Source organism: Lacerta agilis, chromosome Z (assembly GCF_009819535.1).
Source record: "Lacerta agilis isolate rLacAgi1 chromosome Z, rLacAgi1.pri, whole genome shotgun sequence".
NCBI classification, from domain to species: domain Eukaryota; kingdom Metazoa; phylum Chordata; class Lepidosauria; order Squamata; family Lacertidae; genus Lacerta; species Lacerta agilis.
Window position 1 is genome coordinate 14,143,700 of NC_046331.1, and position 16,798 is coordinate 14,160,497.

Below are 16,798 nucleotides of genomic sequence, written 5' to 3' on the forward strand. Positions count from 1 at the left end.
CAGCCTTCCAGGACTCTCTAATCTGGTCCTCAGGACTCTCCGTAGGCCACACCCCTCACCAGCTCTCTTTCATGCCCTCCTTGACTGTTTTTGCCCAGCTGGAAATGTGTCTTTGGAACTCCAATCATGCATACAGTATTATTTACCTGCAGGAGAACAGAGGGGTGGGTGGGTGGGTGGGTGTGGGTGTGGACACCAACCTACTTACATTCATTGCTGCACTCACTTTTGACTCTGGCCCCACTCACCCACTGGCATGTGGCCCCCTGGTGCTTGCCCAGAAGGGAATGTGGCCCTCAGGCTAAAAAGCTTCCCACATCTTTCCACTAAGTGAAAGGTAGCTTCCTATCCAGGGACTCTCCTGGCTTTGCTCCCTCCTGGAAATGTGGGAAGTGAGAACCCAGTGAACACATGATGGACTGCGATTAATGGGCCGTAGGGGTGGCCTGGCCCACTCCTTCCATGCCCCCTAAGCTGTCCAGTTTGCCCCAGCCGGTGAAGATCTAGCAATGAAAAGGGAGTCTCTGTGCCTTTAAAGAAAAGGGTCCTTTTCTTCCTCTTCTTGTCGTGTGCTGCCGTTGGGGAGCCCAGCGGTGTGTCGGGAGGAAGATGCCAGAGGCCACCTGCAGAGATCCTGTACAGCTGGGGAAGATTAGCCTTTTCCACTAGACCAGAGCCATTACCTTCTTCCAATATGCTATCACTTCCGCTAGGAGAGCCTGCAGATGAGATATCGATTGACAGTGACCCTGGAGGAGCCCCTGCACTCCTCAGCCTGAGAGGCGTACAGATCAGCCCTGCTGGCAGCGCAGCGCGCCCGAGGCGGAAGCTAAAGGGAAGGGTCATCCAACAGCTGTCCTTTACCCAGAGGCCTCTGGGCTTGGCTCATGAGGGCTTGCAGCCAAGGGCAAGAGGGGGAAGGAGACCAGAGAAGGCTGCATGGGAGGAGTTTCAAGGCAGGGGGAAAGCCATAGTGATGCTGCCAATGTTATCAAACCAACGTTTCCCAGCCTGGCTTGCACACACAAATAACGCTGGTTTGGTAAGGGTGCCCATTCATTGTTTTCAGGGGCACCCTTGGACAAGACTCACTGGGGATGGAGTGACTCCCCTTTGAAGAAATTTTGTGGTCAGTGCTCCCCCCCCAAGTAAAATAGGTGCCAGAAGTCACCATGAAGTTGTTACAGTAAGTTGCTGGGCGACTTGGGGCAGCCCTTAACAGATGCCGGTTTGACAACAGCCACATTCACCACCTGCGGATGTGCTAAAAACTATGACAAGCTGTCTCCCTAGCTGGTTTGAGGGTCACCCCTGGTTCTGGTGCAGGTCAAATTAATGTGCCCGCACCTCCCTCATTGTCTTAGATTTAGGCAAATAGCTAGGGCAGCTTGGAAGGACATTTGCACAAACACACTCAGACCCCCCCCCCAAGTGTCCCTATTTTCCAGGGACGTCCCTGGTTTAGAGAAGCTGTCCTACATTCTGATTTGATCATGGAATGTCCTGCTTTTCCTTAAGATGTCCCTATTTTCATTGGAGAAATTTTGGAGGGTATGCACGCATGCATGTAATGGTAGAAGCCTGGCTGTAAAGCTTAAGGCCCACTCCCACTACATGGGAGGTGGATTGAAGAAAAGGAAATATGAATTGGCCCCACCCATAGCTTGACCAAGAGCGGCTAGGAGCAAGGTGGAGTCATAGATCTAAAAAAAGTCAGACTTGCACATGCTGGCCAGCTTCCCTTTTGACTTGAAAAGTTTGTTTTGGGCTTCTCAGAAGTATGTACTGCAAGAAACTGGTGGGGGAGTGCTGGCCCATGATGGTGCCCACCTGAGAGGTGCCTGAACTACAACCCAGTGCACTCCAACTGGGAAAAAAATACTGATTTTTATTCAGGGACTTTGGAGAAAAGAAGAGTGAAACGGGAAACGATAGAAGTGAATAAAATTAGGCATGACATGGAGAAAGCAGGCTGGGAAAAGTTTTTATCCACAGGGAAAAGAGGGGGATGGAGACAGCGAGTGGGCAGTAACAATGGCATTGAAGACAGGGGAAGCAGGCCCACTCAAGATGGGGGGGGGGGCTGAGAGCCTGCAGGGTTAGGCTAGTGGCCTGTTATGTATTGGGTTTAACACATGTTTTGATTCTAACCAATCGCAGAAGCGTAGGTGGACAAAAGTTCTAATGGCAAGCACTGTCAACTGCCAACTGGCACTTCTTGCTGGGGCTTTCAGAGTGTGTTCTTGTTTAATATGGGAGTGAGCTGTTGAATAAACGAAGTTGCATTGGGCTTCTCACTTTTCCTGAATATTTAATATTGGCGACGAAGGTGGGATACATGAGCTCCCGCTAGCTACCAGAGGCCTGAGACTGCAACACAGCACAGCTGCCTGCCGCCTCACAGTAATCGCGACACCGCCACGCTGGACTCAGCAAGAAGCCCCGGAAACGAGACTGCACCTGCCGTGTCTTCGCAACCACCCATAATCATACAAGCGACTACTTCAGGTCTGAGGATGGCCACCAGTCATAGTCGGCCGCCACCGGACTTCGATATGAGCCATCCTGCAGAATGGCCGCAGTGGCTCCGCAGAATAAGGAGCTACGTCCGACTACAAGGCTTCACTAGGGAGGCAGTCAAGGTGGATGTGCTATTGACAGCAGGGGCGTCGCAGGGGGGGCGGAGGGGCGGGGGGCCCCCGGGCAGCGCCCCTGCTGGGGGTGAACATGGGGGGGCTGCCCCGCCCACTGGGCTTTTTTCCTACAATTTCTTTTTTAAAAAATTCTTTTTAGGCTATTTTCGGCACTGCCGGGGTGGAGCCGCAGGGGCCGCCAGCGAGTCGGGGTGTCACCCCCCTCGCTGCCCGCTCCTGCGGCTCTGCCCCGGCAGCACCCAAAATAGCCCCTGCCCTCCAGCGGCTTTTCGCCGGCTGCAGAGGCTCCAAAAGCCTGCGCCCGGCACCCCCCGGGGGTGGGGCGTTGCCGTGTGTGCGTGCGTCATGACGCACACGCCGCGATGCCCCGCCCCCGGGGATGCCGGGCGGGAGCTTGGGGAGCGTTTTTGGGCTGCAAAGAGTCCTGAAGCCGCTGCTGTAGCACCCCCTTTGTGCTACAGCAGCGGCTTCAGGACTCTTTGCAGCCCAAAAACGTTCCAAAAGCCCCCGCCCGGCACCCCGCGGGGGCGGGGCATCACCCCGCGCACGTGCCATGACGTCATGACGCACACACACACACACACGGCGACGCCCCGCCCCCAGGGGTGCCTCTTGGCTTCCCGCCCCGGGCAGCCAAGGGGCTAGGAACGCCCCTGATTGACGGTGCTGGGAAGTTCCGCCATCACTCTACTGGAAGGTCTGATGGCACCCAGGGACATACAGGCCTGCACTTTCGATGAGCTGACACAGTCTATGACAAGACACCTCGTGCCTCAGCCAACTAAGAACTACCGCCACTATGACTTGGCACACAGAGTGCAACAAGCGCAAGAGTCAGTGAGTGAATACATCACTGCACTCCGGGCGATTGTGATGTATTGCCAATTCGCTGACATCAAGGAACAACTTCTTGAAAGGTTCATCACTGGCGTGCAAGACAGCTGTCTCCGCCGCAAGCTGCTAGCAAAAGATGACATCACAATGATGGAAGCAATAAATATGGCCACAGCCTTTGAGAAGGATAACGCCCACGAGGCAGCCTACAGCCCACATGCTGAAAGGAGAACTCACCGCATACAGCGAGACCGGTCATCTTCCGTAGATTCCCACAATGAGGATGTCCACCGAGCTTCAGACCAATCCAACCGACACCACAGCTCCCAAGCTACGAGCGCATTGTTGAACCAGCATCATCTGACACACCTCGAGGGACCTGCGCCAGCTGCGGAGAAAACCACAAGCGGCGGACATGCAGGTTTCGGGACGCCACATGTCGCCACTGTGGGACGACTGGGCACATTGGTCGAGTCCGCCGCTCCAAGACCTCCGGAGCACGACCCAAGCAACGTGTCCATGAGGCCTACATAGAGGAGGAGTTACAGCCCACCTCTTCAGCCAGGGTACTGCAACTTCCGTCCCCGGGGCCCAATTAGCTTGGGGTGCAACTCAAGATAGAGGGATCCCCGTGTACTATGGAGTTGGATACCGGCTCATCCTACTCCATAATATCTGCTAAGACTCTGAAAGAGCTTTGTCCTGACGGCGGTCCTCCTCTCCGCCCAGCCCCCAGAGGAAAAGAATACAGCTAAAGGGTATGGGCAAAATTGAAAACATTTGAAGAATTAGAAGAATATATTACGGATTGGTTACAATACCATTAGATAAATGAAATTTTTTAAATAGATTAAAAATGGTTTTGATACAATAAGATCAAGGTTTGAAATAGATCTGTTGGAGAATAAGGTGAAAATATTATCAAAAATGTATAACTTACTTTTGGAAAGGCATACAAAGGATGGAGAAGTTAAGGCAGTCATGATACACTGGGCTAGAGATTTTGGATATAATATTCAGTTGTCATCCTGGGGAAAATTATGGAAGGAAGAAATGAAATTTACTGCATGCTGCTCTCTGAAGGAAATATTGTGAAAATTATGTATTGCTGGTATTTAACACCAAGCAAAATTGAAAAAAATGTATAAAATGAGTTCAAACTTATGTTGGAAATGTAAGGGAATAGAAGGTACTTTTTACCATATGTGGTGGTTATGTGACAAAGTAAAAGACTTCTGGGAGATGATTTATAATGAGTTAAAGATAATGTTTAAGAATACATTTATTTTTAAAAAAGAAGCCTTTTTATTAGGTATTATAGGTAAAGAGAAACTGAGAGAAGACGACTATTTTTGTATGCAACAACAGCAGCGAGAGTATTACTAGCCCAGAAATGGAAGCAAGATGAAGTGCCATCGAAAGAGGAGTGGCAAACGAAACTGATGGGACTATGGGGAGATGGTGAAACTGACGGGAAAGATCCGAAACCAGGAAGATCAAGTATTTGAAAAGGACTGGAACAAATTTGTACTTTATTTAAAAGATCACTGTAAAAATTTAAAGAAACTGGCAGGAATGTGAAGATACTTGTAATGTGAAATTCTGCTATATTTTACTTATGATTTATATAATGATTTGGAAAATGTAAAAGATGCAGTTAATTATGGGATAAAGAAAGAACCCATGGAGGAGTGGATGGAAGTTCAAGGGTTCAAAAGAACCTATTAAGTAGAGATAAAAAATGAATATTGTGAGGATGTTAAAAATGTGGAAAATCAATAAAAAATTATTATAACAGAAAAAAGAGAGTTAACTTCACTGACACTGTTTTTTTTTTACTGCTGAGCTATACTTGACTCCCAACTCCTAACAGTAGCATGCAGATCTCAGCAGCTCCTGAAGGTCATCTTACAACAGTGGTCCTGGTGATCGCTTCTGGTGACATGAAAGCCGCTTCCTGCGGTGGCGTTTGCTGAACGGGTTTGTTGTGGGAGTGGGAGACGTCCAGCAGGCTGTGCAGTTCACCCCTTCAAGCTGTCGTCCACCTGTTCGGGGGGCGCAGTGGGGCGGGAAAGTGAGGGCCAAAGAGGAGTGGCGGGGCTGTCGTAATTGCGGCCATGCTGCGCGGAGGAGCGGCCTTCCATAATTGTCCCTCTAAAGCGCCCTCTGAAACTGCCCTTATTGCATCCCCTCCACACCATGAGATCCCCGCCCCTCTGGCTTCCTCCAGCCTCCCTGGCAGCCGGTTCAAAACACTGCACCATCTTAACAATGGGTGCCTTGGGCTCAGGTGGGCGTTGCGGGGGCTGTGGCAGGCTTAGCCCCCGAGCCCAAGTCCTCTCCACAGAGACTTCCTGTTCGTTGTGCTTCAGGTTGCAGGTGTGCTTCAGGTGCCTGCCGTAGTCCTAGCATCCCTGACAGATGGCCACTGCTAGCCCTGCTGCCCTGCCTCTTCCTCCTCTGCCTGCGCTGCAGTGGTGCAGTATCTGAAAGGGAAAATACCAAAGTGTTAAATGCTAGACGACCCTTTTGCAAGGTGCCTTGGTGTTAAGGAACTGGAAGAGATCAACAGCCATAGCTTAACTGTTTAACTGTGATGTTGAATCATGCCTCAGCCAGCTCCCAATGGATAATTTTTTTGCTGTCCAAAACCCTGCCCAGAGAGGAAAATACACTTGCAGTTGAGGAGCTCCAGATAACCCAAACGACAGGCAATGCTCCTCCAGCACAACAAGGATGTCTCTAAGTGACTTAGTGCTATGCTGGATACAGCCCTTGGTTCTGCCATCCATGCTTTACCCCTCCTGCCTTTGAGGAGCCATGGCAACCACAAACCCCTTGGAAAAACTCCAGGTAGAAGCCAGCTGTTCTGTTTGCCTGGAGTACTTCAAGGACCCCGTGATCACTGAATACGGCCACAATTTCTGTCGGGTATGAATCACCCGCAGATCTGAACCAGGACTTCCCCTGCCCTGTCTGCACCACCGCATTCTGAGGCAGCTGGGCAACATGGTGGAGATAGCCAAGCAGCTGCAGGTCACGAACAAGCACAAGGTGCGGGATGAGAACTTGTGCGAGAAGCACAATGAAGCCCTCCACCTCTTCTGCAAGGATGACCAGGAGGCTGTTTGCTTAGTGTGCGAGATCTCTCATGAACACCGCTCCCAAACAGTTGGGAACCCGGACGATGCCTCCTTGGAGTATAAGGGAAAGCTGCAGAAATGCCTGGAGCCACTTGAATGAAAGCTGAATGAGATCGGCCAGTGCAGATCCCGGGAGGAGAAGCTACCCGGGGAGCTCAAGCGGAAGGTTGAAGACCACCGCCAGCTCATCATCCGAGAGTTCAAGGAGATGCATTTGTTCCTGGAGGTGGAGCAAGAAGTGCTGATGCAACACCTGGAGGATGAGGAGAAGGAGATCTTGCAGAAACTAAAAGACAATTTGGCTGAACTGTCTGAGCAGTGGGCCTCCCTCAACAGCCTCATCACGGAAATCGAGGAGAAGTGTCTGCAGTCAGGCATGGAGATGCTCAAGGATGTGAAGCACACTCTCAAAAGGTGTGAATTGGTGCAAGCTGAACCTGGTCTCCATTGAGCTGGAAAAGAACTTCTGCAATGTCCCCAGGCAGTACTTTGTCCTGCGCAAAATCATCAAGAGGCTCACAGGAGATTTGATCCTCGACCCCAAGATGGCCCACCCCAACTTAGTGCTCTCCGAGGACCAGAACAGCGTCAAATTTGTGGAGCGATGCCTACAAGACCTGCCTGACAGCCCGCGGTGCTTCACCACCTACGTTTGTGTCCTGGCGACGGAGGGCTTCACTTCAGGCCACCACTACTGGGAAGTGGAAGTGGGCGAAAAGACCCACTGGGCCCTAGGGGTTTGTAACGAATCCGTGAGCCACAAAGGCGAGACAACCTCCCTACCAGAGACTGGCTACTGGCGGGTGAGGCTCTTCAGTGGGGACAAGTATGCGGCCACCACCACCCTGTTCATGCCCCTCAGTGTCGCCACCAAACCCAAGCGAGTGGGTGTCTTCCTGGACTACGAGGCTGGCAGACTTTCCTTCTACAATGTGATGGACCGCTCCCACATCTACACTTTCACCAACACCTTCACGGAGAAGCTGTGGCCTTTTTTCTACCCAGGAATCCGTGCCGGATGCAAGAATGCTGCTCCCCTCATCATTCGGCCTCCCATGGATTGGGAGTGACAAGATGGCCAATTCTTCTCCCTCTGCCCTGCCCTCCAACTTCGTTCTAGGATAAGTCCTCAAAGGTGGTTTTATTTTACTTTATTAGAATAATTTTTTTTAGAGCATAAAGGAAAGTAGATAATATCAAATATCTGTGTGTCCCCCCAAAAACCCCTAAAATATTAATCTAAATACCTTATCAGATGTGTTGAGGGAGTTATTTAAGACAGTTTCTCAGTGGAGAAGGACGCAAGGGAGCAGGAAACCAAGCTGTATCATCCCCAGCCAGGAACAGCAGAAGGAAACGCACAAAGGCTTTCAAAAACACCACTGAAGGGGGCGGGGGGGGGACCCTACAGAAATGTTGGTATTTAACTTTTTGGCTTCACATTTTCTTAAAGGGATGTGACGCTAATGAAGGGAATATTCCCGCAAAAGCAAAGAGCCCGTTTTGAAGCAGTTCGGCTTTTGTGGAGGCCAGTGAAGAAATGGGATTCCTTCTGCTTTCCCAAACTTCAAGCGGGGCTTAAATCTGAGAAGGTGATGCTGAAACTTTGGAAAATAAAAAGGAAAACCAAGCCAAAAAAAAAGGGGGGGTCCTGGTGTGGCAGGAGAGGATGGCAAGTGTAGTGGGAATGTTCAAGGTAAAGCAACATATAAACATAGCAGTATGGTATAGTATCAAAATAATTGTTTTATTTGCAGAAGACACATATATTTCTTTTCAAAATTAAGCACTGCTGGGAGTTGTTAGTTTTTGTTTTTCAATGCATTTCTTCTCAATTAAAAATTGGTGCTGCACAAGAAAAAATTTATTCTGAAAAAGTGTGGCCCAGAGAAAAAAAGTTTGAGAACCACTGTCTTACGAAACTGAACAAAGGGTAGGGAGAGGCGGACAAAGGAGTGAGGCTGTTCAGATTATAACAGATTTCCCCAATTTATTCTTCCTCTGTTCTTCAGTTCTGGTTTGTAAAGTAAGGGGTCAAAGTGAGATTTGTCAGGGTGCTTTCAGTCCTCACCAAGCCAAAGCAGGATGTTAATAAATATCCCCAAAGTCAGATCACAACCCACCCCCCCTTCCCAGGTCCAGAGCAGCTTTGCATTGCTTCAGTACATTTTTGTACCTGTATAACTGTATGTTATCCTAGTTCTCTGTTTCTGTAGGTCCATGGGGTTTACCAAAAGTGAGGATGTCTAAAATGCTGCCTGTGGAGCTTTGGGTTTTTGTTTTCATTTTAAAAAGTAAAAATCATCGTCTGCTGTGCTTTAAGTTTAAAACCTTCATTTAGTGTTTTTTTTTTTTTTTTGGCGTTTTCCAAAATATTTTAAGTTGTTCAGCTTTATAAAGGAGAACTCTGCATGCAGCTAGACAGTGTCAGGTTGTAAGATCTATCAGAAACGATCAAACATCAGAAATGCTGGTATAAAATATGTAAGCAAGAATATACACCACTCAGCCAACTCCAAATTATTTTATAAAGAGCAAGCCCTGCTCCCCACCTCTTTGAAATTTTGAAGTGTATGGATTTTTGAGTTTTAGCTGGTCTAATAAAAGTATTGCCCTAATATGAATTATGGAGGGTAGTTAATACAGAGGGCCATGGCAATGATTCAGTTCACACTTAAAAGGGAAATCTATGAAATTTCATACATTCCAAAACAAACTGAAAACCAAAACACAGACACCCTCCGAAATCTGCAGTTCTCCAAACAATTTATGTTTACCAATATGTGTATGTGAGGGGGAGAGTGTGCATAAAAATAAATATATTTGTGAAACTAGCAGACAAAGATGCATTATCGTAAATAACATTGCTTGCAAAAATGTGTACATGAGTCAAACAGACAAATTTGCACTAAAAGATTAATGAATTTTCAGGAGGAATTGTTTATTTGAGCATTGCGGAAAACTGAATTTAAGAACAGAAAAATGAGAAACTGAGAGAACTGGAAATGACTAATCTTTCCATCCCCAATGGGAGCTTGAGTCCAAAACACCTGGAAGGCTACAGATTACCCTCTCTTGGTTTTACACCCTTTCAGCTGTGTGACATCAAGCTCAATATCTGCTGAGCAGGATAGAAGTTTTCCTCTAAACACACTTTTGTACCTTACAGTAACACAAGCAAATCTAATTCTCATTGGTTTTTCCTTCTGTGTTTCAAGCTCTTCTGGAACCAGTTCAAGTCCACAGTTGACGCTGCAAGTGGAATATTGAAAAAATTCCACATTTCCCCACCACGCAACCTTCTTTCTCCATTTTCCCCTCTATCCATTTTTACCTTGATTTTTATTTTCAAACTGAAGCATCCCTGTAGGGATGTGGGCAGCAGGGGGGTGGGGGTAGAGGGCAAAAACAAATTGAGAAATTCATTTTAATAAAGGGACTTTTTTTTAAGGGTGAAATTAAAGCAGACCTCGTTGCAATTAATGCAAAGACAAAGAAAGCAATGCTCTTAGTGGTGATCAAAATGGAACGAATTATTTTATTTCTTCACCTCCCTCAACCACCACCCCCCATTCCATTTCCCCTTTAGTCTCCCCACAGGTGGAGCGATGGGCTTGGGTAGAGTCCAGGGCCCACTTTCCTTTTGCTGCATCTTCCCTCCCACCCACAAAAAAGCAAGCCCAATCCAGCATGTCCTTCAGATGCACTTAAACTCATATGAAAGGACAAAGACTAAAGCTTGGCAAAACAGCTTGGCTGAATAAGTGTGAGGGAAACAGTCAGAAGCAAAACAGAAAGAAAGGAGGTCCCATTCATTAAGATTCCAGCAATAATGGCTCAGATATTTTAATAACATATTTGTGTGCAAACTGACAGGCGTGGTGATGTACCCTCCTCTCCACCAACCACCTTTTTCTGGATTCCATTTCATTGGTGCCACTAAAAGACTGTAACAAAACCATTGTGGGATCCCTCAAGGCACAGGGAGATGAGTACCGTAACCATTACTAATTACTGCCGCAATTAGCGGTGAGTGGCACATAGGTGTGTTAGCTGGGTGGGAAAAGAAAAAGCCTGCAGCCCCCACCCCATTATATTAGTTCTGCTGGGCTTTGACCTTGCGTTGGAGTCGATGATATTCCTTCAGCCTGGAAACCAACAAAAAGGAAGAGAAAGTGAGAGAAATTCATTCTGAATTAAAATTAGTATTGGGCAAAGTGGAGACAAATAAATGAAACGAGGGGGGGTATAAGTGCAAGGTGCATTACTCGAGATATGTGAGTTTTTCTAAATTTTCCTGTCTGCTGCTGAAAAACTCATCATTGTATAATTAATTTATCGAAAGGGAATAGAACAGTGTACATTAATGCACAGGACAAAGAAGTTAACAGGCTGCTACTGGGGGAGGGGTGGGCCAAAAGAGCCCATTAGGTAAATGTGTCCGTCCGTCCGTCCACCCACCCACCCACCCCACCCCCCCGATTTCAGAAGGGTGTGTGCATAGGACAGATTATGTAAAAACCCAAAACAAAACAGATGATTGCGGATGGCATTAATTAGCTGGGCTTTCTATTCCTGGAAAGTTCCATTAGCTAGACCGTTATGGCCATCTGATTCCCTCCTTTATAGAATCCATGACTGTAAGATGGAGGCATGCTGCATGTAGAAGTCCAGTGAATTAGGGAGAAATGCAGTCTTTTGCATGGGGTGTTAGGTTTCTCTGTATGCAAGGAAATCTTTCACTATTGGGGAACATGTGATGCCCCCACCCACACTCTGAAATGGAAGGACTCAGCCATGCCAGAAGCAGCTGGTGGCCATCAAGATTGTTGGGGTGAAATGTAGGGAGACCAAAGAGGAGGTGGAGCCAGAGCCAATGAGAGTTGGAGCCAACTCACTCTAGTTTTGTCCCCATTCTACTCCCTGCTCCTCCTCTAAGGAGACCCCAGGTCCCATCTGGACAGGGTAGAAGCCACCCCTCTGCTTTTCACCCCAGGCTCAGTCTCCACTGCTGGGGGACAGATGTCTACAGGGGCCCTGGGACCCATCCAGCTGAGTGGCAGACCTTGGGTAGGAAGAGGAAAAAGTAGGAATTACCAGGTAGGTTTGGAGATGTCACCTCCGTGGACAGTGGCTGCCAGTCAGTATAACAAAGCCCCTTCCGCCCATAGAAAGGAGGGGGGGTTGCAGGCATCACGAGCCCTTCACGTGCACAGGGGATGGTTCCATCCCCTAGCACCATTGGCTGAGCCCAGGGCGCGGCGCCTGCCTAGCTGACCAATCGGTGCGGCTGATGGGCGTGGCTTGTTGCCTTTAAACGAGCGTGCGGCCAGGGCTCAGCCTCTTGCTTCCTGCTCCCAGCGGACACGTGGTAGGTGAGGGCCAAAGGCACGCCCCATATCGGTGACCACAGGGTGAGTCCCTAGCTGATGTGCAGCAGCAGGGCTCTCCCATCAGTGGTTAACCCTTCCTGGACTGCCAGCACGACGTACTGGAGTCGGATATAGTCGGTTAGTTCCAATGCCTAAGCCAATACCGCTCAACATCCATAACCAATAAAGTTGTGGCCTTTTCATGCCCATTAACCTTACTTTTGAGTCCTGTGTCTTCATTTCACCACTGGAGGGGTCGGGATATTGACATGCAATACTGAGCTATATTGACAAAGTGGTCTGATAAAGTAGATGACACTGTCCTGGGTTCCTACTTTAATCCAAAACCCTGAGGGCTGGAACCTTATTTCATTTAAGGTAGGGTGTCTTCCTTAAAAAAGCGTTCGGGGTGTGGCAACCCTATTTTAGGGGAAGGGCTGTTATGCAGAGGCAAATCATGCACTTTGAATGCAGAAGACCCTGGGTTCAATAATAATAATAATAATAATAATAATAATTTATTATTTGTACCCCGCCCATCTGGCTGGGTCTCCCCAGCCACTCTGGGCGGCTTCCATCAAACATTAAAATACATTTAAAATATCACAGTTTAAAAACTTCCCTAAACAGGGCTGCCTTTAGGAATTTTCTGAATGTCAGGTAGTTGTTTATTCCCTTGACTTCTGATGGGAGGGCGTTCCACAGGGCGGGCGCCACTACCGAGAAGGCCCTCTGCCTGGTTCCCTGGTTCCCAATCCCCAACAGCATATCCAGTTGGGGCTAGGAATGCCCCTACCTGAAACCCTGGATAGCTGCTGCCAGTCAGTACAGACAATATTGAGCTAGATAGACTAATGGTCTGATTCAGTATAAAGCATCTGCCTAGAACATTGCCAAGCTTCTGAAACTATAACGCTTCAATACAAACCTAAGGGAGTTAATCTTGATAAAGCCGGTAGCATCAGATGGCTCGTAATCGCCCTGGACATCCATGCTGCAGGAAAGAAAGGCAAAATAATGATTTGGCAGCTATAATAGAGACAGTAACACCGTGCCAAGGTTGGCTTTCAGCACTGGAAAGGCAGGCATCCCGCACAACTTCTAGAGACCAGGATAGGGGTGTGTGTGTGTGTGTGTGTGTGTGTGAGAGAGAGAGAGAGAGAGATCAGTCATGGATGCTTTAGGTGAGAGTCCTGCATTGCAGAGAGATGGAACAGAAGACCTTTTGCATCGTTTCCAACTCTGCATTTCTATGATTCTATGAGATGTTTAAAGAAGGGGCAAGGAACTCTTTTCAGCCCAAGGGCCACATTCCCTCCTAGGCAACCTTCCAGGGGCCACATGCCAGTGGTGGGCAGGAGCAGAGGCAAAAGTGCGCAGAGAAACAAATGTTAATTTTACTTTTGTACACTAGGCTTGTTTCTACACATACCTCTTCTCTACGCCTTATTCATCCAGAGAAGCAAGGGGCACTGGATGTGCATGTGCCATACCTCTGAAACACATTTATCCCACTGCAAAGAATCCTGAGAACTGTAGCTTCAGGTCAGTTCTCAGGATTCTTTGCAAGCATGGAACATGTTTTAAATGCACTTTAAGTGTATGGTGCATATGCTGCCAGTTCAAGGACATGTTCCAGCTGAGCAAAAACACTTGGGGGGCTCTAAAGGGACAGTGAAGGGCATGGCCTCAGGAGTTCTTAGGGCCAGATAGAGAAGTTTAGAGGGCTGTAATTGTCCCCTGGGTGCCTGAGGTTTACCACCCCCATCAGTTAAAGAACGCAACCCTGACAATTCAAAACAATATATTTAACACACACACATTCAGACACACATTCCCAAAATGACCCCTAGGTGCTGCAGTGCACTGTGGGAGGCAGAATGTGGTTGTCCTGGAGTCCAAGCTGGGTGACAAAGCCCTCTCTGTTTCCTCCATCAACTGCAGAATCAAAGGCTCTGAGCTTCTGCAGAGAGGGGAGCCCCCTCCATGAGCTTAAGTCCCATACCTTACCAGTGATCTGTTTCCCTGCAACTTCTGTCTCAAAAACCAGGAGCTCCATTAAAGGTGCTCAAAAATACCCCTTCGTTAAACCAAGCACAGTCCCACTAATTAGAAAGCAATAAAAGATACCCTACAATGGCTTGGTGCCCCCAAAGTCTCCAAAGCAACCCATTTTTCCTCTCCCCCACCTCCCCGTATCACTTCAACTGCAAGAGGATGGTTTACTTTGCAAAATGCGGGGGGGGGGACCACCTCTTTATTTGACCCCATAGCAGATGTTTGAGCTAGGGATGTTGCTCCCTCTCAAAGCTATATTTCAAAAAGTCAAAATCTGGACACAAAAGTTGTTGAGTGGTGGAGCTTTTTTATTTTTGCCCAAATTTTCTAAATCTCAATTTAAAAAAAAAATTAAAATCTACACTTCTGACATGGGTTATGCCTGAATTTTCCCGGACATTTAAGCGTTTTCCTCCTGGGCACTGTTTCCGATGGATGAATCCTGGCTACATTCGGGAAATTCTGGGCGTATGGCAGCCCTAAGAAAATGATATTATGTGTGTATGGTAAGGCTGAAGGTTAAAGGTTGGCACCAACACTAGTCCTACTCAGAGTAGACGCAATGAAGTTAATGACTATGAAGAAGGCCACATTCGCGCCATATATTCAAAGCACTATAATACCACTATAAGCAGTCACGGCTTCCCCTAAAGGAAGCTGTAGTTTGCTATGGGTGCTGGGTGTTGTTAGGAAACGCCCTGCCCACCCCCCAACAGAGCTACAATTCCCAAAGTTCCACGTGGAGAGGAACTGGTTGTTAAACCACTTCATTGCTGTTCTACAACTCCAGATGTGCCTGACCATTGGCCACGGTGGCTGCAGAGGCTGATGGGAGTTGGAGTCTAGCTCAACTTGTTCAGGCCCTGTTTTTAAGCTTCCCACAGGTACCTGGTTGGCTACTGTGAGAGCAGGAGGCTGGACTAGATTGCCTACTGGCAGGCTCTTCTTGTGCTCTCACATCATCATTTCAAATCCTCTCCCATGCAACAAGAAAAAGACAGCATATTTTCTGCTGAGAAGCTTCCACCAGATCCATTAATAGCAGTAGCTATTCCATCAGATTGCCAGAAGAAATATCAACAACCTCAGATATGCTGATGACACAACCTTGATGGCAGAAAGTGAGGAGGAATTAAAGAACCTTTTAATGAGGGTAAAAGAGGAGAGCGCAAAATATGGTCTGAAGCTCAACATCAAAAAAACTAAGATCATGACCACTGGTCCCATCACCTCCTGGCAAATAGAAGGGGAAGAAATGGAGGCAGTGAGAGATTTCACTTTCTTGGGCTCCATGATCACTGCAGATGGTGACAGCAGTCACGAAATTAGAAGACGCCTGCTTCTCGGGAGGAAAGCAATGACAAACCTAAACAGCATCTTAAAAAGCAGAGACATCACCTTGCCGACAAAGGTCCGTATAGTTAAAGCTATGGTTTTCCCAGTAGTAATGTACGGAAGTGAGAGCTGGACCATAAAGAAGGCTGATAGCCAAAGAATTGATGCTTTTGAATTATGGTGCTGGAGGAGAGTCCCATGGACTGCAAGAAGATCAAACTTATCCATCTTTAAAGAAATCAGCCCTGAGTGCTCACTGGAAGGGCAGATCCTGAAGTTGAGGCTCCAGTACTTTGGCCACCTCATGCGAAGAGAAGACTCCCTGGAAAAGACCCTGATGTTGGGAAAGATGGAGGGCACAAGGAGAAGGGGACGACAGAGGATGAGATGGTTGGACAGTGTTCTCGAAGCGACTGGCATGAGTTTGGCCAAACTGTGAGAGGCAGTGGAGGATAGGGGTGCCTGGCATGCTCTGGTCCATGGGGTCACGAAGAGTCGGACACGACTGAACGACTGAACAACAACATTCCATCAGACTGCATGTGATGGCCTGGGATTCAGACTCAGATGCTGAACCTGAGGAATCCCAGCCTGCACAGGATTCCCCGCCTCCAGAACCAGCTGAGCCAGGGCCAGGGCTTGAGCCTGAAGGGTCCTCCTCACCTGTGCTGGATCCTCTGGTGCAGACATCAGCGGAGTCTGCTCTGGCTCCTGATGCGAGGGAGGACCCATTGCCTGCAGGTGCTCCACGCCCAGCCTCGTCAGAGGAAGCTGAGGTGGCCCCTGGGTCCGGTAGCCCACCGGCCTCTCCTGAGCTCCAGAGGTCCAGGGCAGAGAGGCGAAGGGAACTGAGTGCTTGCAGGAGGAGTACTCGCTTCCAGGCCAGAAGGAGAGGTGAGTTTCCAGAGGATCGGGGCTGCCCTAAGCGTCAGGGCAGATAAAAGCCAGCCAGCCGCAGCCCCAAGTTGTGTGAGCAACATAGTCGCTAACACGCTTCTGACTGTAACCCTGTTCCTGCTCCTGCCCTGTTCCCTTGCCTTGCTCCCTCCTGGACTTTGGATTAGACTAGACCTTGCTTTATGGACAAACCCCTGGGGGCCAGCGCACTGCAACAGAGAAGGGAAGGGAAGCAGGACCACTCCATTGGCACAGCTGAGAAATGAGCAGCTTTTGGCCTCTCCTCTCCTTGGACTTTGCCACAGCAGCTGGTCATTAAAGGAACTTGTAACTAAGAACTGGTACAAAACTTTGCTCATTCCCTCTTCCCGGCCAATTCATTTTTTTCTTTGGTGCCATGTCTCTTCTTTGTTTAAGGGCATAAGCCTGCGGACAGGAACTGTCTATTTTTAGTGACCTTCTCTGAGAGCCTTTCTTTGGCCAAAGAGCAGGATTTAAAATACAG

At 48.4% G+C, this 16,798-nt stretch overlaps 1 protein-coding gene and 1 pseudogene across 3 annotated transcripts in view; one reads left to right on the forward strand and one right to left on the reverse strand.

Moving 5' to 3' along the window:
- The first annotated feature begins 5,980 nt into the window (after positions 1-5,980).
- Positions 5,981-7,724, forward strand: LOC117040026 (annotated as a pseudogene).
- Positions 7,725-12,829: 5,105 nt separating this feature from the next.
- ASS1 (argininosuccinate synthase 1) overlaps positions 12,830-16,798 on the reverse strand; it is an 80,827-nt gene continuing 76,858 nt past the window's right edge. For 2 of the 3 annotated variants that reach the window (XM_033137636.1, XM_033137638.1), the window contains exon 14: positions 12,831-12,997. In XM_033137636.1, the coding sequence (XP_032993527.1) occupies positions 12,886-12,997 (112 nt within the window). In that variant the 3' untranslated portion in view covers positions 12,831-12,885. Of the gene's footprint in view, positions 12,998-16,798 lie in introns of all 3 variants that reach the window. The other variant, XM_033137637.1, reaches the window with a different exon arrangement.